Here is a 24,911-nt window from a genome sequence, read left to right on the forward strand (position 1 = left end):
GATGACGGTTAGTGGGAACAGATCCAGCACTTTTGAGTGCGCGGGTCGACTGGATTTTTGACTTTGTATAATGGCGCCAGAAATGGAGGCGCCTGCACATGTATTATATGCAAAATAAAATTCACTGTGTAGTTGCATATGTGGCAAATAAATCACCACTGAACCATTGAGGGCGATGTTGGGTACACTTTTACCTCTGTTGTCTGTGAACATGTGCATCGTAACCCGTTAGACCCTCTGCAACTTTGATCCCCAGATCAATTGGAAGACAACCCGGGTGATTGATAGGCCATAGGAGCAGGGGACAGGCCACACCAATGCCAAGTGCAGCAGTCCCAAGAGAGTTTCATTCCTGACGACCAGCTAATTTTTTTGTCGCATGTTTCGTCCCTGCCGACCAGGTCCCCAGCACTCAGACCTTATGGTGAAGGGAATGCCGAGGGGAGGAACAAAGCAAGACCCCGTGTGGGGGGACCGACATGAGGGAGAGGTGGGGGGGGGGGGGGGGGGGGGGGGGGGGGGGGGGGTGGGAAGAACAAAGGGGGATCTGGTGCGGATACTTTGTAACTTATACCTTGGGTTTTCTGGCAAAGAATTTCACTGCGACTTGTCACGTGACAATAAAATATTAATTCATTCATTCATTTATTCATGGACGAGTGTTCTGGCCAGTTCTCAAAGAGTATGGCTTCACTCTTCTTGTGGTTATTCTGGCTCCAGATGAAATCTCAAACTGATTGTTGATGCTGGTAAATCTGCAGAGTGATGGTGGATCTGAGCAGAGGATGGTAACCGTCCATGCACTTTATCTGCTTATTTATTGATGTGTGTATATATTTATATAATGGTATATTGACACACTGATATGTTCTGTATTCATGCCTACTATGTTCTGTTGTGCTGAAGCAAAGCAAGAATTTCAATGTCCTATCTGGGACACATGACAATAAACTCTCTTGACTCTTGACTCGACTTGACATGTACACTGCCTGGTATCATCATCCCTCTTATGTTTTGTCATTCCTGATGGATTCAACAAAGGGTTCTATACAACACAGAGACAAGACAGGGGGAGAGGACAACCCTGCCTGACTCCAGACCTGATCAGGAAACTATCCATATACCTACTGTCCTACAAATTTCCCCCCCAAATCTGATGCCTATTGTAGGTTGAAGGGCCTGTACAAGGTCAGGACTTTTAAATGTTAAGGGGACATAATGAACCACTTTAATACAAATGAGACAAATATTGTGTTGATGGGATTCTAATTAACGCCGGGAAAGAACATCGATGAGATCAGGATAAGGAGGACAATGGATGAATGTGCTGTAAATAAGAAACAGGCAAGCTGTGAATGAAAGAGTGATTAGTGTAACAACAGGTTTCTGAGTTAAGGTATTTGAAACCTTCAGGACATAAATACCAAAAGGAGTCCTTTGTCTCAAAGTTTTGCATAGAATCAGAAGTGGTTGGAAAGAACTGGCCAACTAAGCTCACCAAAAATAGCCGTGGTCACATCTGATGGACTGTCAGTAAAGAGTTATGTAATATGAATGTTCTTAAGAAGTATAAAGTGCAGTGTGATTTGGTTTTAGAAAAATAGAAAATCGGTGCAGGAGTAGGCCATTCGGCCCTTCGAGCCAGCAGCACCATTCAATATGATCCAAAATCAGTACCCATTCCAGCTTTTTCCTCATATCCCTTGATTCCCTTAGCCCAAAGAGCTAAATCTAACTTTGTGCCAGCTGATCTCTTCAAGGAGTGTATACGTCTGCTCAGATTAATTGAATAAAGACGTTCCATCTATGGCTCCTGTATATGACCATAATATTCCACTTTCTATGTTCTTATTTTAATTCTGCTGCTGCCTCGCTAGGATCTCTGCATCTTTCCTAAAATGTGGCATCCAGAAATGGATATGATACTCCATCCATGGCCAGCTGAACCAAAATTTATAAAGGCTCATCGTAACTTCTATGGAGGGAATAGCTGACGTTTAGGGTTTGGACCCTTCTTCTGTCTGATGGAGAGTAAGTCCATCCGTCCATTTCCCTCCACAAATGCCGAGCTCCTTCAGAAGTTTGTTTTTTGCTCAAGATTCCACCATCTGCAATCTATTGCGTCTCCCTAATAACATACTAGCTCTTGTTCTCTGTACCTTATAAATAAAGCCCAGGAGCCCACCGGATTTTTTAACCGCTGTTTTTTTAGTTTAATTTGAAATATAACGCGGAAACAGGTGCTTCAGCATTTTGAGTCCACGTCGACCAGAAATCACCCTGGACACTAGCACACTCCTACACACTAGGGACAATTTACAATTTTTTTACCAAAGCCAATTAACCTATAAACCTATATGTCTTTGGAGTGTGGGAGGAAACCGGATCACCCGGAGAAAACCCAGGTAGTTTTGGAGAGAACGCACAAACTCCGTACAGACAGCACCCATAGTCATGATCGAACCCGGGACTCTGGTGCTGTGAGACAGCAACTCTACAGCTGCCCCCAGAAGATAAGACACAAAGTGCTGGAGTAACTCAGTGGGTCAGGCAGCACCTCTGGCGAAAATGAAAACGAAGGTGAAGTTTTGGGCCAGAGATGCTGCCTGACCCGCTGAGTTACTCCAGCACAAATAGCATCTGCAGTTCCTTTTTACCCCCAGATCTCTCTGTTCTTAAATTATTCAAAAAAAACTGCTTCAAACACCTCGATCTCCACTTTTTATATTTTATAATGCAAAGCTAAGAGAGTCCAAAACCCAGATTAATTTTCACATCCAGCAAGATGAAATAGTTAGGCAATGACAACATCCCTAATAAACTATAGGCTGCTGAATTTGGCCTTGACAGTCATAATCTAATTTGTGGAACATCTTATTTCACGCCTGTAACTGAAACTTGTGGAGGCTGGTCAAGACTTTCCAATTAGTTTTTGTCTAGTTATCCTGCTTCAGTGTGCTCCTACACTTTGCCCTTGGCTTGTTAGCTGGTTCTGTCAGCAGCTGGGAAATTAAAATGAATACACCCATGTTCGTACTTATAATATCCTCGAAGAGTGAAGGCCAAAATTGGTGGACTGCAGACATCATGAAGGAAGTCAGAGCTGGAGGCAATTATAGAGATTGGGATGGGCAAGCATGAGAATTTTAATATAGGGTGCTGAGAAAGGAGAAGATTAGATAGCAATATAATATTTTGATTTCAATATTGTGAGAACAGAGGAGGAGTATGTTGAGGATGACGTATTTCTAGACGGAGGAACAAATAGATAATATAGGAAAAAGGTAACCTTGTTAATATTGATAAAAGAAATGAAACAATACTAAAGGATGCATTAATTCACACCGAAATCCCCAAATTTTTATTTATTGCATACCAACTTCTATCTATCAGTTATCAGGATACAGGTTTGATATTTTAACCCAATAATGTCTGTATTCTAGAGTGTACTAGTTTGATTTTGAGGTTGACAGGTTTGTCATTTGAGGAGAGATTCAGCAAGGTGGACCTTAATTCTGTCGAATTTTGAAGTTGAGAGGTAATCTCAGCAGAGTTTATAAAATTATTAAGGTGCTTGATGGGACAGTTGGGATCTGCTGTTTCTGCTGACCAGGGGATCATGTCTCAAAATAAGCAATCGATCATAAGGGACTGAGGTGACAAGAAATGTCTTTATACAGAGACTAATAAATCTTAGGGATTCTCTGCTGAGGAGACATGTGGAGCTCAGTCATTGAGCATACCTAAGAGAAAGGCTAATAGATTTTTCAATTTTAAGTAAATAAATAAAATGGTGGTGGTACTGCGATTATCTTGGGGGGGTGGGAGATTGCAATCTTCACGTGGTCCACCCTGTTTCGACTAATGCAATAAACCCCGATGTGCACAAACAATAGATCAAATAGAACAAGTTGACCTACAACTTTAGACTGTGCACGCCATACGCAAGAAGATTATCTTGGTCTTAGGCACAAGGCTTGTAATTGACGTAATTCTTTCTATTACATATTCATGTATACATGTATGGAATAGCGTTTTATTGATTAATTTTTGACAATGTTGGAGAAATGTTCCTTTTCTGCACTAATGGAAGCTGAATAGATGGTAGATTGAAGATTTATCCTGTGTCTGGTTTGGACCCCCGGGACAATCTCACATCTACCTATGAACCATCCCCCCCTCAACTGTATCCACCTATCACTCACTGAATTTTGTTCTGCCCCTCCTCTCTTCCAGCTTTCTGGATGAATGTATCAGTGTACAAAGATTTAGCCAAGTCTGTGGGTCTTTCTTTCGCTATCAATACCTAACTGCTTTTAAAGATTTAAAATGTAAACTCCCCTTCATTGTAGGTTAATTGGCGTTGGTAGATTGTAAATTGTCCCTAGTATGTGTAGGATAGTGTTAGTGTGCAGACATCGCTGGTCGGCGCGGACTGAATGAGTCAAAGGGCCTGTTTCCATGCTGTATCCCTAAACTAAACTACGGTAGTCATTAACCAGATTTGTTGCTTAATCTAATTGTTCTTGGAATGATGATCTCGTCCGATGGTATAAACAGTTGATTGAGGATGAACACATTAATCAGCCCTGAAGGTTATAGGTGGTAGAGCTATACAAAGTGGATCGTGATAGCTGAGTTTTGTATTGTAAAATCACTCATTGGCCTGTTGCATGTTTAATTTAGTTGAAGAATGCCTTTTGACTAACCAACGGTTGCTTTGAATGAAACAGAATTTCATCCTCTGTTCCATTTTATAAATGTTCTACGGTAGATAATTGTAACTGTCTGTATCTTGTACATCTGAAATTGGGTTTTGTTGACTTTATTGAAACTATATTTCAATAGCTAGGTAAAATGGGAGCTATTACTTATGTCGTGCATACTACTGAATACGAATTTCCACTCAGAGAGTCTTTGCTTTCACCAGAGTTCTCTCTTATCGTGAAGGAGAGCTGAACTCATCAGTTGAGCAGTTGGAAAGTAAGCGGGGTGTTTGGTGGATAACGATCAGAAAGAGTTTCTTAACCTGTATTCTTGGAAAGGGTGCAGAGCACATTTACGAGGGTGTTGCCAGGATTTGAGGGCCTGAACTATTGGGAGAGGTTGAGCAGGAGAGGGTGATCTTATAGAGGTGCACAAAATCAAGCGAGAAATAGATCAGTAAACACAGAGTCTCTTGCCCTAAGTAGGGGAATCGAGAACCAGAGGACACAGGTTTAAGGTAAGGGGGCAATAATAGGAACCTGAGGGGTAACTTTTTATACAAAGAGTGGTGGGTGTATTAAACCAGCTGCTGGAGGAGGTAGTAGAGGCAGGAGCTATCATCATGTTTAAGAAACATTTAGACTGGTACATGGATAGGATAGGTTTAGAGGTATATGGGTCAAACACAGGCAGGTGGGACTTGTGTGGATTGAGCATATTGGTCGGTCTGGTCCGAAGTGCCCGTTGTTTCCATGCTGCATGACTCTATGGCTCCCAGTGTTTGTGGCTTCATCTCCAGTTGGTCTGTCTTCCATGTGAAATAGAACCGAGAACATTATCTAATATACTTCTAGGTCTATTGCTTCTATTAACCTTTGTTTCTGCTCTTCCAACTGCGGAAGCGAGGAGAGGAATACTTTCCAGTCAACTGGATTAAGGTTAAAACTAGGTTTTTCCTGATACAATGACTGGTTTCTTAACTGTTTTATGATGTGATTAATTTGCTGTTGAATCTGATATATGTTTGCATCTGATTTCATTATCAATGACCTTCTGGAGATCTCTTAACAACTCTGCATGAAGAATCAATCACATAATACAGTATAAGATTAAAGCCAAAAATCGACCAGACCAACTCAGATATCAGTGAACCACTTGACTGAGTTAATGACCATTAAGTGAGTTTCAATCTGAAACAGCCCTGAACAGCCTTTACTCAATAGTCTAATTTTGCTCAAGTCTAATGCTGCAACATTTTTGTTTAGAAGGAAATAAACATAAGTATAGCATGAACACGTTTATTAATTACCCTTATAATATTTACAGAATGCCCCTTTTCTTCCATACAAAATGTAATAATGTAGGGTCACCATCATTTATTCAAAACTTACTGTGGAAGTTCTGTAACGCCAAAGCCTCACACATAAAGTTCATTACAGCTCATCAAGTAAAACGTGTGATGAAAATTTTTGATCCCAAATGGCTATATTGGGATACAATTACAGACAATAAGATTTTTATTTCTTTTTAAGATGCATGTTCTCTGTAAAAATACTTATTTTACATCAAGCAGTGCATTTAAGTGCATTGTGTAGTGCAGTACAAGGTAAACAGATGCAGAACCTCTGGGGAAGCCATGCTCATTTTTGGCTTCTTCTGGAGATTATCCAGACACATGCTAAGAGACATCAGTTGGCGTGCAGTCTTCATGGGATGGACTTCCTTGTCAAATCCTCAGGGCCCTGAAATTATTAAGCACAAATAAGAGTAAATGCAACATCCAAACCGCTTTCTGTAACAGTTGCATGCCGTATGCTAGATATTCTCCCCTCTCCTTGTCTATGATTTCTGGTACTTGCTACAATATGCAGATCTACATTGGAGCAAAAATGAACAGCATCTATATATTAGTAAAACTCTTTTTTGTTTGGTGGGGGATCCCTACCACCCCAGCTACGGACTGTTCAAGCTGCTACGGTCAGGCAAACACTTCCGCTGTCATGCTGTGAGGATGAGACTGCATTTCTTCCCACAGGCCATCAGGACTGTAAACTCTTATCTCACCAGGGACTAATTTACTGTACTAGTTTACTGTTGTGTCTTTAAAAAAAAAAAATATTTTTTAACATGTAAATACTGATTCTGTTCTATTCTGTTCAGTAGTTTTTGCACAATCTGCAGGCATTGCCAATTTCATTTCACTGCACACCCTGTATGTGTATGTGACAAATAAAGTTGACTTGACTTGTACACGTGCGTGAGATCCCAAAACCCCGCCAAAACGGTACACGATAGCGCTACAATTTTTGGCCCACCTTGCTCACCATTGTCCTGGGATGTAATCGGATGATGTTATATTTTACAAGTTATTGACATTTTAAACTTTACAAACATCACTTTTCAAACCACTTATCCACTTGCCCTGCCCATCAGCCACATTCGACGTCACAATGACGTCACAATGGGATACCGAAACTCATTTACATTAAATATCGCGATTTCCAAAAAGACTCAGTTTTAATCAAATTCTTCCATTTGCATTAACAGCTAACATTGTGTTTAGGTTATTTTAAAGAAAAAAAATTAATTGAGAATTTTATTTTTAAAAGAACTGCGATTTTCATTGTGGGTGGGGGTGGGTGGGATTGGGGGAGCTGAGGAGTGGGAGAGCGGGGGATAGAGGGTGGTAGGGAGGGGAGAGGGGTTATGGAGGGAGGGAATGACTGAGGGTAGGGGTAAGGAGGGAGAGGGGAGGGAGAGCGGAGGGAGTGGGGGAGGGGAGGAGAAGGGAAAGAAGATGGAGGGTGAAGAGGAGGGGAAGGGAGTGCTGGGTGATGAGGGGGGATGGAGGAGGATTGGGGGTAGAATGAGGGGTGGCGAGGTAGTGGAGGAGCAGAGGGGGAAGAGGGAGGAGGAGAGCGAGGGGGTGAGAGGAGGAAGCAGAGCAGGGTTGGTGGAGGGTGGGGAGGAGGATAATTGAGGAGGGGAATAGGGGCATGAAGAAGGAGAGTGAGATGTATTCACATTGATCTTATTTTTTTACAAGTAATTGCAATTTTAACTTTAAAAACGTCTGCGCCGTGCCGTGACTCGAGTCACAACGGGTGATGAAGCCGAATAAAGTTACAAAAATAAGAAAATATTAAAATAGGTTTCTGGGCTAGCTTACAGCTTATCTTTATTGTCAAATTAGGCTTGCCTCAGGTTGCGGTGTGTGAGATAATAAATACCATAACATTGTCTCCCAAGTGACAAGCAGAGAGGAGCTAGATCTCTTTGAAGTAAGATGCCATAAACCAAATGGCCTATGTTTATGAGGGACCAAATGACAGAGAGGAAGCAGCAAAAGAGGTGATCTCTGTGAAGATAAAATGTCGTAAACCAAATGGCCAATGTTATCTTGTACTATGTAAACAAAATGCCTTTAATGTGATGCATTCTGTGGAAACCTTTTCCTGTACCTCTGACCATGACTAATGTCTGTGGAATGTGCTAAGGGGACAAAAAAGCCCTATTTAAGGCAATGTAATTCTGTTGTTCAGAGAAGTGGACGGAAGACGGTCAAGTGTCTGTACTGGTCACTTGACTGGAGTTCTCCCTCCCTTCGATCGGCCGATGTTAAGTAAAGTTTTGACCTGGTCTACCAAACAGTTTGTGTGGTGTCTGTTTATTAAGAAGCGAACCTGTTTAGTTGTTAAGAAAAGTAACTTTTTCACGGGGAGCTCTGGCGTCACAACATAAACCCGTCCGCCGCTCCTGCGCAGTTGGGGGCTATGGGTCAATGGTGGAATATTGCCTTGGGGGACGTGCCCAACAGATCCGCACCTGGTCTAGTCATATTTTAAAAGACGTAAAGTGCTGGAGAAACTCAGCGGCTTAGGATTGGACAGACAATCCGTAACTCCATCTGAAAGAGTTAATCGCTATTAACTAGAGTTACCTTGCATGATGAGATACATTACCATTTTCTACACTTTTGTTTAAATGCTTATATAGCTTTGAAACTGCTGATAGAGGAAATATACTGCTAGTGGTTTATATGGTTGCAACCGATAACTGAAATACTGCTGACTCTTGTAGATGTAACCGTCACATACAATTCTTGGAAAAACCACAGAACAGAACATGCCTGGGATAAACTATCCATAGAACGGCAGTTGACCGAACTGACGTACAGAGATCGCTGCTCCGCAGAAGATAAGATAACAGGCACTGGAACAGACATTAGCAGTTGGTTCCTGGCAGTTGCTTTTTGGAAGAATGACTAAGGCATTTACATGACAGTATATAAGGAATTGTAAAACTCTATCATAGGGTGACTGCTCGGGGAACACTGAGTACAGTAGAAGCTTGTTTAGATATGTTAAGGGAAAAAGTGTAGCAAAGTCAAATGTGGGTCCCTTGAAGGCAGACATGGGTGAAATTATTATGGGTAACAAGGAAATGGCAGAAGAGTTGAACAGGTATTTCGGATCTGTCTTCACTAAGGAAGACACAAACAATCTCCCAGATGTACTGGAGGACAGAGGATCTAAAGGGGTAGAGGAACTGAAATAAATGTTCATTAGGCAAGAAATAGTATTGGGGGAGGCTAATGGGACTGAAGGATGATAAATCGCATGGTCTGCATCCCAGGGTCCTCAGGGAGGTGGCTCTAGCAATAGTAGACACATTGGTGATCATTTTCCAATGTTCAATAGATTCAGGATCAGTTCCTGTGGGTTGGAGGATAGCTAATGTTATCCCACTTTTCAAGAAAGGAGCGAGAGAGAAAACGGGGAATTACAGACCAGCCTGACTTCGGTTATGGGGAAGATGCTAGTCAATTATTAAAGAGGTAATAATGGGGCATTTGGATAGCAGTAAAAGGATTAGTCCAAGTCAGCATGGACTTATGAAAGGAAAATCATGCTTGACTAATCTTCCGGAATTTTTTGAGGATGTGACAAGTAAAATGGATGAAGGGGATGTAGTGTATCTAGACTTTCAGAAAGCCTTTGATAAGGTCCCGCACGGGAGACTGGTGACTAAAATTAGAGCATATGGTAGATTTATTGGCAGACAGGTACCAAAGAGTAGTAGTGAACGGGTCCTTTTCAGAATGGCAGGCAGTGGCGAGTGGAGTGCCGCAAGGATCGGTGTTGGGGCCGCAACTCTAAGGTCCTAAGGCTGAGGTTGGGAAGGAAGGGGGGGAATTTTTTTTATGTGCGGTCATTCCCTTGTAAGAATACAAGAATGCATAACTTGTTTATTGTGTATTTATAATATAGTTTATTGTATATTATATGTCATAGCTGCTTTCTTGCATCTCTCTCTCTCTGTGTTTGCTGCAGCTATTGTTGGCTTTGGTGAGGGAAGCAGGTCGGTGATTGATCACAAGGCCCCTCAGAGGCCTTGTGATCAATGTGCCTGATTGGCTGCCGAGTGACCAGCGCATTATGTGATTGGACACAATGCCCTTGGAGACAGCGGCTGATTAGACAGGAGGAGACCGATTTGTTGATTGGACGGGAATTTTAAGGGAAGCTGGTCGGTGATTGGACGCCAAATAATCGGGCACAAAAAATTGACAAACAGGAAAACAATAAAATCGGAATTCCGATTTAAATCGGAAGAATATCATGCCCGATCTGCAGCAAATATACTAGTATCTGCTCTAGTATCTTTGATCTGCAGTTCCTTCCTATTGAAGAAGAACCCTGGCCTGAAACAACTCCAAATCCATTCCCTCCACAGATGCCGCCTAGCCCGCTGAGTTCCTCCAGCACTGTGTTTTTTATTTAACTCTTGAAATTGAAGATATACATAAAGCTGGAGTAACTCAGCGGGACAGGCAGCGACTCTGGAGAGAAGACCCTTCTTCAGACTGAACTGAACTCTCATCGGTGAGAGTACTTGTGATTGTCTGCAGAAGGGTCTCGACCTGAAACGCCACCAACTCCCCAGAGCTGCAGACTGTCCCGCTGAGCCACCCCAGTCTCCCCGTGTCCACCTTCAACTCCAGAGCTAAACAAAAAACACAGAGTGCTGGAGGAACTCAGCGGGCCAGGCGGCACCCGTGGAGGGAACGGACCAGGAGCCGCCGCGGCTATCCCTTTCTTCCACGTCCACCCCTCTACTCTCTCTCCACCCCTCTCTCCCCCCTCCACCCGGAGTAGATCTATCTGAGCCGAGAGTAGATTACTCCAAAGATCCTTGAGCGGGTCTCTAGGATCTGTGGATTATTCTAGCGCAGGGCTTAGGCACGGGGCCCAACTGGGAGCAATTGGTCCAATCAGCTTAAGGCCAGCCCTGCTGAGACCTCGCCAGAAGTTTCAAACCTATGACCCCCTCCAGTTCGAGCCACGTGGACCAAGATACCACGTTGTAAACAACCACGTTTGCTACTTTGACTTGGAGTTTGCATTCCGTCACAGTCCCGCCAGCGGTTTACAGCTGTTTGATATCCGCTTTAGGAAGGAGCGGGTGGTCTACGAGTTGAGTGTCCGGGAGGTGAACTCCTTTTACGGCGGAGAGACGCCAGGTCTGATGAGGGCCAAGTTCTTAGATAGTTATTATGGAATTGGGAATAGTTCCAATGAGCTATGAAAAACGTGGACTGCCCTTACAGCGCCACTTTCCTCCACACTCTCCATCTCATGGAGACCCACTCGAAACTGAAAAGTAGGGGAACGCTGTCCGCCTGCGTACCCCCCATTTCCATCACTGCTTGTATTCACTGGAGTTTAGAAGGATGAGGGGGATCTTATTGAAATATATAAATTTATTAAAGGACTGGTCAAGCTAGATGCAGGAAAAATGTTCCCAATGTTGGGCGAGTCCAGAACCAGGGGCCACAGTCTTAGAATAAAGGGGAGGCCATTTAAGACTGAGGTGAGAAAAAACGTTTTCACCCAGAGAGTTGTGAATTTGTAGAATTGCCTGCCATAGATGGCAGTGGAGGCCAAATCACTGGATGGATTTAAGAGAGAGTTAGATAGAGCTCTAGGGGCTAGTGGAATCAAGGGATATGGGGCGAAGGCAGGCACGGGTTATTGATTGGGGACAATTAGCCATGATCACCATGAAAGGCGGTGCTGGCTCGAAGGGCCGAATGGCCTCCTCCTGTACTTATTTTCTATGTTTCTATATTGGTATACTCTCTGTACTGGTCCCCGCCATCCCCGTCATGACGAATTGAGTAAAGCTTTGCTTGGTTTACCTTTAAACATTTTTGTTGTCTGTTTTAAGTAGTGGACTTTATCACGTCTATCCATGTCCTCCAGAGATACTTCCTGACCCGCTGAGTTACTCCAGCACTTTGTGCATTTTTCTGTAAACCAGCATCTGCAGTCCCTTGTGTCAGTTATATCTTAATTATACAAGTTGAAGAATAAATATTTTTAGATTTTGGAGATACAACAGGTCCTTCGGCCCACCGAGTCCATGCTGACCAGCAATCCCAGTACGCTAACACTATTCTACACACAAGGGACAATTTACAATTTTACAAAAGATAATTAGCCTACAAACCTGTATGTCTTTGCAGTGTGGGAGGAAACCAGAGCACCCAGAGAAAACCCACATGGTCACAGGGAGAATGTGCAAACTCAGAACAGACAGTACCCTTAGTCTCTGGCGCTATAAGGCAGCAGCTCTATCGCTATGCCACTGTGCCACCCAAGTGGACTTGTAATGTGTAAGAAGGAACTGCTGGTTTAAACCGAAGATAGACTCAAAAAGCTGGAGTAACTCAGCAGGACAGACAGCATCTCTGGAGAGAAGGAATGGGTGATGTTTCGGATCTTCAGACTTGTGGACTTGTAATATGGTGAATTTTAGTCTTTTAATTATTATTGTTATATAACGATGATTTTTTTCCCAAAAATTGTTAAAGCAATTGCAATTGCAATATACATCAACATTGCTAATATGCCCTAAGGTTGAGAAGCACAACATGATGGCAATTAAGTCAGTATTGCTAGCAAGAAAGAATGAGTTGAAGCTTACAAGCAGTGAAGAGAAAGTTCAGAATAAGATGAAAGAGTGTTGCGTTTGAAACAGAGAGATAACAAGGGATAGGACATTAATTACACTTGCAAGGTATGAACTAATGAGATGTAGTTGTCAAAATAAAGTGATTGAGGGTCAGAATCTGATTTAAGGCGCAAAGAACACAACAGCAGGGTTGAAACAGACGAAAACACTGAGCACTGGAGCAAGCAAGGATTGGTACGCACTAGTTTGTGAAAAGTCATGGATAAGTTTTAGCGTAGGATATGAGAGAAGAGACAGAGTTGAATAACTGAGGATTCAAAATGACAAGGTGGGAGATAGCTTAGGTGATTACTAGTTATCATGGAAAAGGAAAAAACAATCAGAAAGAAAAAGGACAAAGGACATTTATTGTCACATACACCAATTGGTGCAGTGAACTTTGAGTTACCATGCAGCACACAGAAAGAGAGAGAGCGATAGGGAGAGGGAGAGGGAGAGAGAGAATGCCCAGTCGGAAGAGAACCTATAGTTAACAAAACACTGCAAGAGGAAGAGTCTGACAGTCTGTCAGAGGCAACCATCAAAGTTTTGAGAAACGGGCTGTCACTATCAATGTAAATTGATGTATTACTTCATAAATGACACTTTCCTGATGTACCATAGTAGTTTGCTGCAGGCATAAACAAGACTCCTGAACAAAGTGAAGGTTAATAAAAAAAACTATAATTGAGATCGTACACAGATCTAGATATTCAGTCCTTACTATCCACATTCCATCAGATTTAGCTTCCCTCTAATTTGTTTCTCTTAACACTTGGCTCCCTTGACTTGACATGCAAGAATTTTGAACAAAATGTCAATGATCATCCCTCTGAAAATATAAATCTCATGCAAAAACACATTCTAGAATCTAACTTTACACCTGCCAATTGCAAGAATTTGAGATGCAGCAACATACTCAGGTTTTGCTGCTAAAAGTGACACTGAAACACTTACAGCACCGATCTGCATACCTTACATAAAGTCTGGTCTGATCCAAATTCTGCATCAGTGCTGCATACTGCTTACAACTCTACTGAAAGATAGCATTGCGGAATTTGATGTCTCTGAAGAGCATTCTGTGGCTGAAATTTCCATTAGTGCAGATCGAGTTGTATCCAAATATCGACAATCGCTGTTCTTGGTAGCCTTCCAATAGCTTTCTGGGCCTTGTCCTTCTGAACTTTCCTCTGCCCCTTCAGACTGTGGATTAAGAATGCTATTCGACATCTCAGAAAGAACATTGTTGAGTTCTTGATGCTCCAGTACTTTAATTCTTATTTCACTACAGTGATCCACGCTAGGCTCACATTCATTCAGACTTTCTTCATCTCTAAAACGATGTGTTGAAAGCCCAGTCATACCTCTGCCTTGGCTTAGGAGTTCACAAATATCACGTATGCCATTCTGCCGTTCACTCGGCATCATGGCAGGAATAATTCTCTTTGTTTGGCCGGCTTCAGCCTCATTGTTCCCATGTACAGAGTTGCCCAGCTGACTACCCATTTGGTCACTGCTGCTTTGGAGACAAGATGTTGGGCTGCTGGACTCCAGCAGCAATTTTAATAAAGCAGTATCAGTCCAACTACCCATGTTATCTTCATTGGTCGTGAGATGGGATGTAGCAGCTCTATCCATCAAAGTTGGTTCGAGTTCTCCAGACAATCCTTCGACTTCAATGACTTTTGCTTCATTGCACTGGTTGTACAATCTGTTTAGGTGAGATTTTTCTCGATGAAACTGGCTTCCATTGACACCTGTTGTGAAACCAAAGTTGAGCTGATGCAGGGCACTCAACTTGTGCATTCTCTTATTTAATTCTGCTGCACCAGCTGCAGTATATATTCCAAACCCACCATATATCCTCTGTATCCCATGTTCAAAATCAAATATTTTCTCAGGCTCTTGACTTGGATAGTCCATTTCTGTATCATCTTTGGAAGGAGACCAGAAATGTAAAATGGACTCAGTTGACATTTCCATCTCAGCTGCAGAGGAAACTTTATTCTTGTTGAAAAAATCCTGATTCATCGTCTCTCTGGAACTCAAGCAGCAGAGAGCAGATGTTTCCTTCACTACCGCATTGGTGAAGTCTTCACTTGGGCTTTCATCACAATGTCCATTCCCAGGCAGCACATTGGAGGTGTTTGTGGAAGCAGCTGCTTCACTTGCATGCTTATCGTCCACAGGAATTCTACCCAAGTTTACCTCTGGATGGAAACGGCTCTCTGAATGTTTAGCCACAGGGCTGACAGGTTCACCGAAATGAACATGAGAGTTATTTGTGTAAGGTACAGTATCCTGGCTGTGAGGCATCTCGGTAACGTCATCTCTCTGTTGGCTTTCTCCAAAGTTTGAGGCAGTTCCCATTAAAGCAAGGAATATTGCTTTACTATTTCCCACTTTTGCTTTTTCTTTCATTTGGCGACTGGAGAAATGGCACACCTTTCTGACGCATCTCTGAAGCTCTTGACCAGTGCTTGCCAAAGATCCCGTAATTGTGTCCTTGCCATTTATGAATGTCCCGCGTTCCCAGTATTCCGACAGTGAATATACAAATGTGATCCTAATCCCTGATGCCAAATCAGGTTTGGGATTTCTACTGGCTGCCAAAACTGTGCTCCCACTCAATATTTTTTCTTGCCCCAGGCAGCCATCTTCAAGCACTTGCTGCCCCACAGTCGCACCAACCGGTTTTAATCCACTGTTGCTGTTGGGGCAGCCTGAAGCAGGAATTGTGCACTGTGATCTTATTCTCGTGTGCAACGTGCCTTTCTTTGCATGTGGAAGGTTGATGGAAATACAATCAGCACTGTTTGATGCATCATCAACTGGTAACATTTCAGCTCCTGCTGTGTGGCTAGCAAATGCTGCCTGTGTAGAGTTTGACGAACTTCCAACGTTATCCTTACTGTCGGGCAGGATATTTTCATGACTCTCCCAGGCCATTGAATTAGACAATCCCATGGTCTCAAAAGACCACACAATTTCTTTCTGTGGAATTGGGTTAATCTGCTTGCTTAACCCTTTGTGTGAATCAAAATGCCTGTCCACCGCGTACTTCTTATATCTGACTATGTTTACAGCAGATGCCGCACAGTCAGTTACAATAGGCATTTTACTAGAAGATAAAATACCCGAGCAGTTTCTCCAACAATGCCCATTGTAATTGCTGCCCAAATCCACAGGTTGAAAGGGAACAGTATTTATTTGTGTTGGCTGTGCCAACTCCACAGATGACGAGCTGTTGGGTGAAGACAGCAGAGAACAACCTGCTGTGTTTGATGGAGGACTATCATCGTGCAACCTAACATCTTCGAATTGGGCCATGTCGGTAGCAACCATGTGTGCACTGGATGAATTATCAGGTAAATTTTCTTCAGCTTCTGTGTCAACTTGAACCGAAGCAACGGCCAACTGGGTCTCTATATCTGACACCCCAGTTGCCTTTGAGGGAAAATCATGTTCTGCACTATTCAGTACCATTGCATTTTGATCACTCGTCACTTGATTGTTAGGCTGCTGAAGAGAGCTCAGTTGGTTTACTCCATCAGATGTACCAGCCATGAAAGCTGCATTGCCATTGTACAGAGGATCAGCTGGTAGGTTGCACTTATATTGTCTTTCTCTAGTACCAAATGAAGCAAATTTTGAAGCATCTGTGCTTACTTTCCACATTGTTGAGAAGGGATCTTGGGAAGCCACCGCTACTTGCTTTTTACTCTGTGTGGCCATATTGAATGGCGGTAGATATGTGTCTGGGTCCTGACGTAATTCTGCACGGGAAAGATTGTCTGGAAAGTACACAACTGTGTTCTCTCCTGCCATAGGCGCCAACGATGTTAGAATTGCTTCACTTTCTTCTTCACTGTCTTCAGGAATAATCCCCAGGGAACGTAAAATAAATTCTAAGGTGTCTGAATCCTTTGCTAAAGGTTCCTCGGAATTTGAATCTGAAGTTAGTTCCTCAACAACACTTTCTGGGGATGAATTACAGATGTTGGCTGCATAAATGTCGGAAGCTGAAGACATTTTTTCCACAATGTTTTCTGCAGATGGCCCATTGCTGGTTTTACAAGCGAGTTCTGCATGGCCTGTGTTAGAAACAGAAGTGGCTGACTGACCATTAGCCAATTTGAGAGATGGAGCAGGGGAGATAAAGCCCTGTTCCAGAAAATCCTCTGGGAATGAAACATTCCCCCATTGACCCTTTGATCCTGCATTTGAGAAGCGAACATTATTGATGGCAGCTTTTTGCCCTCTACTCGACTCTTCAGACACCAATGCCAAGAATTTGTGGGAGTCCACTGAAGCTGTAGTGAAGTTGTCGACAGGGTATTCTCCAACCTGCTGTTCAATTTTGATGCTCTGTGGAGTTGGTGCAACATCCATTGTACGAGGCAGCTGTGGGCCCCCTGATAGTTCAGTTGAACGGCATGGTAACTTATGCGCAGCCAAATTCGGGAAGACGGCATTGTTGAATTGATCCTTCGAATTATCAATTAGACGTCTTAGCAATGACCCAATCCTTTTGTCTCCTGATCGATTTAAGGGAGCTGACTCTTTATGTTTTTGTGTTATGTTTAACTTTTCTGACAGTGGATGTGCAACTTCAGCATCCTGCCTGCCGGGGGCTCTTGAGAGAGATTGTGCGGAAGAGCTCGATACGTTACTCTTAATGTATGGTGACTGCTTACTATGCATATATTCTGCAACCTGGTTGCCATAATATGACTGTGCAGCACTGACAGATCTTGACCTTGCCTGTTCTAGCTCAGTTGAGGATGGGCGAATGTTGGTTGAGGGTGCTTCCATCTTCAGACGTTTTGGGTGACTATTTGCTTTATTTACATATGAATACTGCAACATATTATACAGTGACTCGATTTCTTTTGAACCTTGTTCATCATGCCGAGATGCATTTGGCTTCAGGACTGCGAGATTAGTCTGGTTAGTGTCTGCTGCAGATCTGGGATCCATTGGCTGCATGGAATAACTCCTTCCATTTAGTTGGCCAGATCCAAGATAATCGTGGTTGACAGACGATGAAGTTTGCAGATAACTCTTTAAGATGCAATCAGTACCCACAACGCCACAATGGTTATTTGAATGGGAGGTTGCTGCAACATTTTGACAAACAGAATTCTCCTTCTGATCTTGGAGAGATGGGACAGATCTCTCTTTCACTGGCTGGAAAGATTTGGAATTTCCCACGTGGGGAGCCAAAACTTGCTGTGAATCTTGACTTGGATAAACAACACTGCTGTTCATATTTTTATTCTGCGTACAATAATCTCCCATTGACAGAACATTGTTCGGATCCATGAAGTTTGAATATGATGTCGGCGTCGTGTTCAGAGGCAAGCGGTTATCACAGGCAATTTGTAAGTTCCTTCCTTTCCATTCGGCTCCTTTTTCCTTCTCCAGCCTCCGAAGTACTGATAAAGTACATGACTCACTTTTCTCTTCATATCCATTCACTGAATTGACGGGTCGATGAGCTATCCCATTGATGTCGTTACAAGGTGTGCTTTGCGCTGTATATTGGCAGGGTGGCAGTTTTGCAGAGTTCTGCAGTGCACCTGGCAGCTGACTCTGCTGCTTAGCTGCTCTTTTCTTCCCTTCCATAAACTCAAATGCAAAAATTAAGGCCTTCAACTCACTGCTTGAAAGTTCCGAAAGAAACTTCATTGTATCAACCCCTTTTCTCTTCCTCGAAAATGAAGGGTTCTTTTGAGGGTACGTGTCTGAAATATTCTGCCCTCTGTTCGTGGACTCGTAATCGCTGCAGTGACTTTGAAAAGTTGCACCATTAGCACTCTGAGCGTCTACTCCCAGGAATGAAGCAAATCCTAAACCGTCTGGGCTTGGAGTCTGAGTATAAGGTTTATTACCCATTGCCTTTATTTCTTGAACATTTGCGTTTGCTTCTTTGAGGCTAAGTTGCATGAAATGGTTTTGAGTTGTTACTTGTGGAACTGTGACATAGTCTCTCTGTAGCACCTCTCCCTGAAGATGTGTTTCAAACATGTTGGGGCCAGTGGACTCTTTGTAAACTCCAATATTGACATTTTGGAACGGCTCTGAATGATGACTGAGTACATTGGAAGACTGCTGATTAGCTCTTTGGCTGAAACATCCAGGAATAGGCTTTTGCTGGTAATTGGGTTCTTGCTTGTTCCAATAGTGTTCCACTTGAGCAGCTCTAAGAGGCATTCTTCCATTGTCCCAACTTGAACTTTGCTCTGAAGGAGGGGACATCTTGTGTTTTTGCAGAGGTAGTCTGAGGCGAGTAATGGGAAATATCTGACTGTTAGGCTCCATGCCAGAGGCTGTGTGATTCTGATACGGTGCAAAACGCCTCGAGTGGCCATCTCGATTCCAAGCTGGTGGCCTGTTTTGGCCAGTCACAAACTCAACAGTAGGTTGCTGGGAAGATGGAACAGACTGCATTGATCTACTTTGCAAACAGACCGGCTGACCCCCAGTTGTCCAAGACCTTGAATAAGCAGAGTTTTGTCTAATTTCAGATTGGGAACCTCCAGTTAGGGCTGACTTTAGCGAGGACGGATGAAAAGTAGAGTCACTGCAATATGGTGATAATTCATTTGGAGGATAGACATGTTGGCCAGTAAGTTCCGATGGATAGATTGGTGCTGGTACATTTGCAGAATAGGAAGATCCAGGGAAGGCTTTCCAAGTCTGGTAATTCGATGAAGGCTTTCCATTAACAGCACACCACGATCTTCCAAAAGCTTTCTGGGACATTGAATTGTGGAAACCCTGGTGACTGTAGTTATCTGGAATGCCATGTTGCATTTTTCACCCCTTGGATATACCAAGATCAATGTTCTTCTCTTTGTTTCTTATTAATTGATTCCTGTAATCTGCGAATAAGAAAAAAAAAATATTAACCCAAACAGAATAATATTGAAACATTGGGTATTTTTAAAGCAGATTGACTTTAGACTTTAGAGATATAGCGTGGAAACAGGCCCTTCAGCTCAATGAGACCGCGCCGACCAATGATCACCCCACATACTAGGGCTGTCCTGCACACCAGGGAATATCCACAATTTGCAGATGCCAATTAACCTACAAACCTGTATGTCTTGTGATGATATTGAGTTTACCCATCCGAGAGCCCAAAACCTAAGTCAAGGCTTTAAGTCTTAGGTGTTATGTATCTACAAAGTACTCTCACAATTGGGAGATTGTATTGTATCAACCTAGATTTCAAAGACTAACTTACTTCATTAGTCTGGTCTCTGCTGAAGCTGTTTAGCTGTCAATAATCACTATTTCGATCGGTAGGTCTCCCCTCACAAACAACGAGGAGTTACTTCCTGCCAACAATTGAATTGAATTGAATACCTTTATTGTCATTCAGACCTTACGGTCTGAACGGAATTTCGTGCCTGCAGTCATACATACAATCATACAATAATAAACAACAATAAACACAAATTAACACCACCACAGTGTATCCTCCAAGCACCTCCTCACTGTGGTGGAGGCAAAAATCTTAGGGTTACTGTCGCCGAATAAACATATTTATAATTGAAAACGGAACACGTTTAATTCTGAGGAGTAATTTTAACAGAGATCATAGTTTACAATGGATTTCCAAAACACTTACAATTTAGGATAATATGCCAATGAGTTGCAGACCAACAAGTCGTCCACCGCAGAAAGACGGCTGTGGGGATGTGAATTCCGGTTCTTTTACCTTTAGTCTGGTTCAATAATAATTGAGGCGAAAACATGGTTGAGTCCAACATATTTTACTCCAAAGTATCTATCTGTTAGAACTCCGACCAGAGTCCTCACAGACCTAACAGGGCAAGCAATTTGTAGTACAGTTGATCCCATATTTATACAGAATTGCAACAGTGACGTTCAACACAATATCCACTTCAAATCAATCACAGGCTGTACCCATTCAAAGTATACTTGTCACTGACACAATACTGTGGTTGATCAATCACAATCTATGATCATAAAACTCTAAACAACAGGAAACTAGTCAATAGTAAGGATCGTTATCAGTTACAAACAGAAATCTCTGTTTAGCCATTTCCCAAGTCCACAGTAACCCACATCCTATGCCACCATTGTCAATTGTCTTTTCCAGAGCATAACAAGAACAAGTCAAGAGTGTTTTATTGTCAGGTGTCACGGATGGGACAATGAAATTCTTACTTGCTGCAGCACAACAGAATATGTAAACATAGTACATAGCGGAGGAAGAGGGGAAAAAAAGTTCAATAAATAACAAATATAGTGCAATAATAATATAGTATTTTGCAATTCAGAGCTCAGAGCTTGTTTGTTGTTTGTGTTTAATAGCCTGATGGCTGTAGGGAAGGAGCTGTTCCTGAACCTGGACGTTACAGTCTTCAGGCTCCTGTACCTTCTCCCTTATGGCAATGGTGAAATGAGTGTGTGGCTAGGATGGTGTGGGTCTTTGATGATTTTGGCTGCCTTTTTGAGGCAGCGACTGCGATAGATCTCTTCGCCGGTGGGGAAGTAAGAACGATAGCACATCGGTTTAAGGTTTAAGAGGGAAAAGATTTAATAGGAACCCGAGGGGCAACTTTTTCATACAGAGGGCATTGGGTGTATGGAACGAGCTGCCAGAGTAGTTGAGGCAGGTACTGTAAAAATATTTGCCTATTGTTTACAAAAAAGACACGTTTAACCTTCTGAGATAGGCGTAGATGAGGAGAGTGGAGAACAGACAAAAACAAAACGTGGGAAATGTGCAGAGCAAACACTGAGAGATAAAGAGAGAGAGAGAGGCATTGAGATCTATCAGAATGAACTTTAGCCGACTCTGAAGAAGGATACAAGGAACTACGAATGCTGGTTTACAAAAAAAGACAAAGTGCTGGGAACAACTCCGCGGGTCAGGCAGCATCTCTGCAAAACATGCAGGGACCCTTCTCCAGACTTAAGGAGTTTGGATACATAGTCAAGCTGATAATTAATTAATAATTAATGCACTGATGATAAATATTTAAGCTCTTCTGAGTGTTGGCAGAAGTCACAATGGCTTTTGTACACTTCTCTCCTTGGTCTTTCAACAACCTGTGGTTATCCACCTAACACTAATAATACCGCAGTTCACCTCTTGCACTATCATGACTTGTTTCTTTTCGGTTCTGCAGTCTTTTTTTGTATAATTTACGTGTAAGGTTTTGTGTGTTGCCTGAGTCTATGTGCTTGCAATACTGCTGCAAACAAGCTTTTCATTGTAACTGTACCTTAATATTCTTGCGCACATGACAATAAACTCAAAATAGATTTATACCAAAATTGTTAACTAGGGCAGACACGTGGCACAGCTCCAGGGACCCAGGTTTGATTCCAACCTCCGGTATTGCCGGTGTAAGGTTTGTATGGTCTTTCTGTGAAGTCTACGGTTCTCTCCCACATCCTGAAGATTAGTGCAGATTGCCCAACCATATTGGAAAGTGGCAACGGAATCAAAAAATAAATTGATGGCCATGCGCAGGAATAAAGTGCAGGGACACAGAGAAATAAGAAGAGGGGGTTGAGACTAATAGGATTGCTCATAGGAACTGGCATCAACCCAGTGTGCTTTTGTGTTATTATAAATGGAAGATACATTCTATTTTTTGTTGGAAGACACAGGAATGTTCTGTCATCACACTTCTATTAACCATGGACCAAGGTTGTCTGGTAATATATAGTTCCTTCTGCACAATATCAATTGATAAATAGTGGTTCCTCAGATATTATTTGAGGCATTCGTCATTCGAAATGCTTTCCACCGTGTCCACCAAAACACATTCTCTGGCATTCACAAATTCTCTGGCATTCTCAAGGCAGTCTGGTCAACTGGCACTGAATTACAACGCAGACAAGACCATGTATTCCCTCTCTCTCTATCCCTCCCCCACGCCAGTCGCGCCAACTTCTCGTTTTCACCCAACAAACAGTTAACAATTCTTCAGTTCTGAAGAAAGGTTTCGACCCGAACCGCTGCCTATTTCTTTCCCTCCATAGATGCTGCCTCACCCGCTGAGTTTCTCCAGAGCTTTTGTCTACAGTTAACACCGGCCTGTTTCCTTTATCGGCGTTACTTTTTTTGTTGCATATCTTTCATTCATTGTTCTTTATCTCTCCACATCATCGTCTATATCTCTCGTTTCCCTTTTCTGCCGACTAGTCTGAAGAAGGCTCTCGACCCGAAACATCATCCACCCCTTCTCTCCAGAGATGCTGCCTGTCCCACTGAGTTACTCCAGCTTTTTGTGCCGATCTTCGGTTTAAACCAGCATCGGCATGCAGTCCCTTCCTACCCACATTGGTTCACCAGATGTATGTCGACATTTCTAGCCTGCACTCCCAATCGCACCGTCCCTTCCCCCTTCGCGTGTTGCGCATCCCTTGCCCCAATTCAAACACAAGCTGTGACTCAGGGTCGATGTGCCCACTCTGGTTTGCGGTAACCCCATGACATCCTGTATTGATTTTTGGCGGGGCATCATTTTTGTCTGTGCTCCGAAAGAACCGAAACTACTTCAACATGCTGCATAAACCAGGACATTTGTACCTCTGCCGGAATAACTCAGCGGGTCAGGCAGGTTCTCTGGAGAAAATGAATAGGTGATGTTTCGGGTCCGGACCCGTCTGCAGATTTCAGACCTGTAATTGTTTCTCTTACACGTTCATGTGTCCCAAGTTATGATGCGTGCACAGAAGTTAAACAAACTTTGAAACTACTTTGAAGTTAAACAAACACCTCTAGTTTGCCTTTCCCCTGACTCTCAGTCTGAAGGAGGGTCTCGACTCGAAGCGTCACCTATTTTTCTCCAGAGAAGCTAGCTAGCTGCCTGGCCCGCTGAGTTACTCGAGCATTTTGTGTCTATCTTCGGTGTCTTTGGAGAAGGTGGACCTGGAGGAACTTGCAGACTATTTCTCGAGTTTGCGTTGCCGCTGTAACAATCGCCACGAACAAAGAAGGACAAGCAGCCCGTGAAACCAGCCGAGGGAGGACAAGATCTTCAGTGGCCACACACCCGGCTCTTCAATCACTGGAGTTCCACACTGAAGCACCGCGTTAGATCAGGGCTAATCTCAGGTGCTTTTGGTCAGTTCGTCACGACCTGTGCACCGTTCAGAAATATTAATATTAAAATGCATCGTACTCTTACCTCGTCATCACATAAGAACTGCACTCATCTCTCAGCCCAGTCCACCTCTCCTGGTGTCGGTCCCTTTAAGTGGTCGCAATGACCTGTTACATTTCACGTTGTTGTACAGAAAGCCCTCCAACTCCCCCGCCCCCCCAAACGCACTCAAAATAAATATCTGCCCCAAGTCGCAAACACCAAGCCATGTCATTCTGTGGCAGCACAGCCGAGAACTCTTCCCAACTGCAAAAAACTTTCGAGAAAAGTTGCGTGTGTCAAATTGCACAACAATTTGAAAATACATTTGTCAGATAGGAATTGATGGGGTAGTGGGAACAATATAAGAATGAAGATCAAACTTTACCAAACACTGCTGGGCTTTTCCTCCTCTCCACGGCTGGTTTATGGTCACATCCCGAGATTCCCTGAATAAGTGCGCTCACGCTTTCTCCTGGGTCATGAACTCACTCAAATTAATCTTTATTCCGCTGGAAGAGGCGCAAAGGTCCCAGTGAACAGGGGATCGCTCTGCATTCAAACTCGTTTGCTGTTGCCAGAAAAAAATATATCAAAAGACCAGATAAGATGCGCAGTTTCAGCTACAAGCGGGGCGAACATGGTCTGACGAGGGCAGTCGGCTGTACAAATGTAATGGAAACCATTCAGCCCATCCTCACTATTGGCTTTTTTTTTTCAATTTCAGTATTTGATCCTTGCTGATTCCACATTAGCTTGCCCCTGCCAGCCATTTGAAAGTCTGCTGTACTAAATGGGACCAACTCTACCCGAACCATGCTGGGACCAGAGCCCTGGTGAATAGCATAACTAGGGCTAAAGATAATGCTTTCGACTAAATAGTTGGGTGGGGTGAGTTCGACAGACTTAGAAAAGTATAGATAAAGTTATAGGAGAGGAGAGTGCAGGAGAGGTTATGGGAAGTCTCCAGAATAAGAAGTGGGACAGAGTTTAGAAAGTGATAAGTCTAACATTAGGCAGACGCCTAATTTGAGAAGATGGGTGATGAAT

General features: G+C 43.0%; 1 protein-coding gene across 4 annotated transcripts; it reads right to left on the reverse strand.

The window, feature by feature from the left end:
• Positions 1-5,989: 5,989 nt before the first annotated feature.
• Positions 5,990-24,492, reverse strand: LOC116983845. 4 transcript variants are annotated; one of them, XM_033037720.1, is made up of 4 exons: positions 23,907-24,139; positions 19,976-20,069; positions 13,698-19,610; positions 5,990-6,449 (listed from the first exon to the last, which is right to left on the reverse strand). In XM_033037720.1, exon 3 carries the CDS (start codon positions 19,540-19,542, stop codon positions 13,732-13,734), a length of 5,811 nt encoding a protein of 1,936 aa, XP_032893611.1. In that variant the 5' UTR covers positions 19,543-19,610; positions 19,976-20,069; positions 23,907-24,139; the 3' UTR covers positions 5,990-6,449; positions 13,698-13,731. The 4 variants fall into 4 exon arrangements, with proteins under 4 accessions (XP_032893611.1, XP_032893613.1, XP_032893612.1 ...); XM_033037722.1 differs by lacking the exons at positions 19,976-20,069; positions 23,907-24,139 and adding an exon at positions 24,250-24,492 and having other exon boundaries at positions 5,991-6,449; XM_033037721.1 differs by lacking the exon at positions 19,976-20,069 and having other exon boundaries at positions 5,991-6,449.
• Between the last annotated feature and the right edge of the window lie 419 nt (positions 24,493-24,911).

The sequence above is a fragment of the Amblyraja radiata genome, chromosome 19, assembly GCF_010909765.2.
Source record: "Amblyraja radiata isolate CabotCenter1 chromosome 19, sAmbRad1.1.pri, whole genome shotgun sequence".
Taxonomy (NCBI): Eukaryota; Metazoa; Chordata; class Chondrichthyes; order Rajiformes; family Rajidae; genus Amblyraja; species Amblyraja radiata.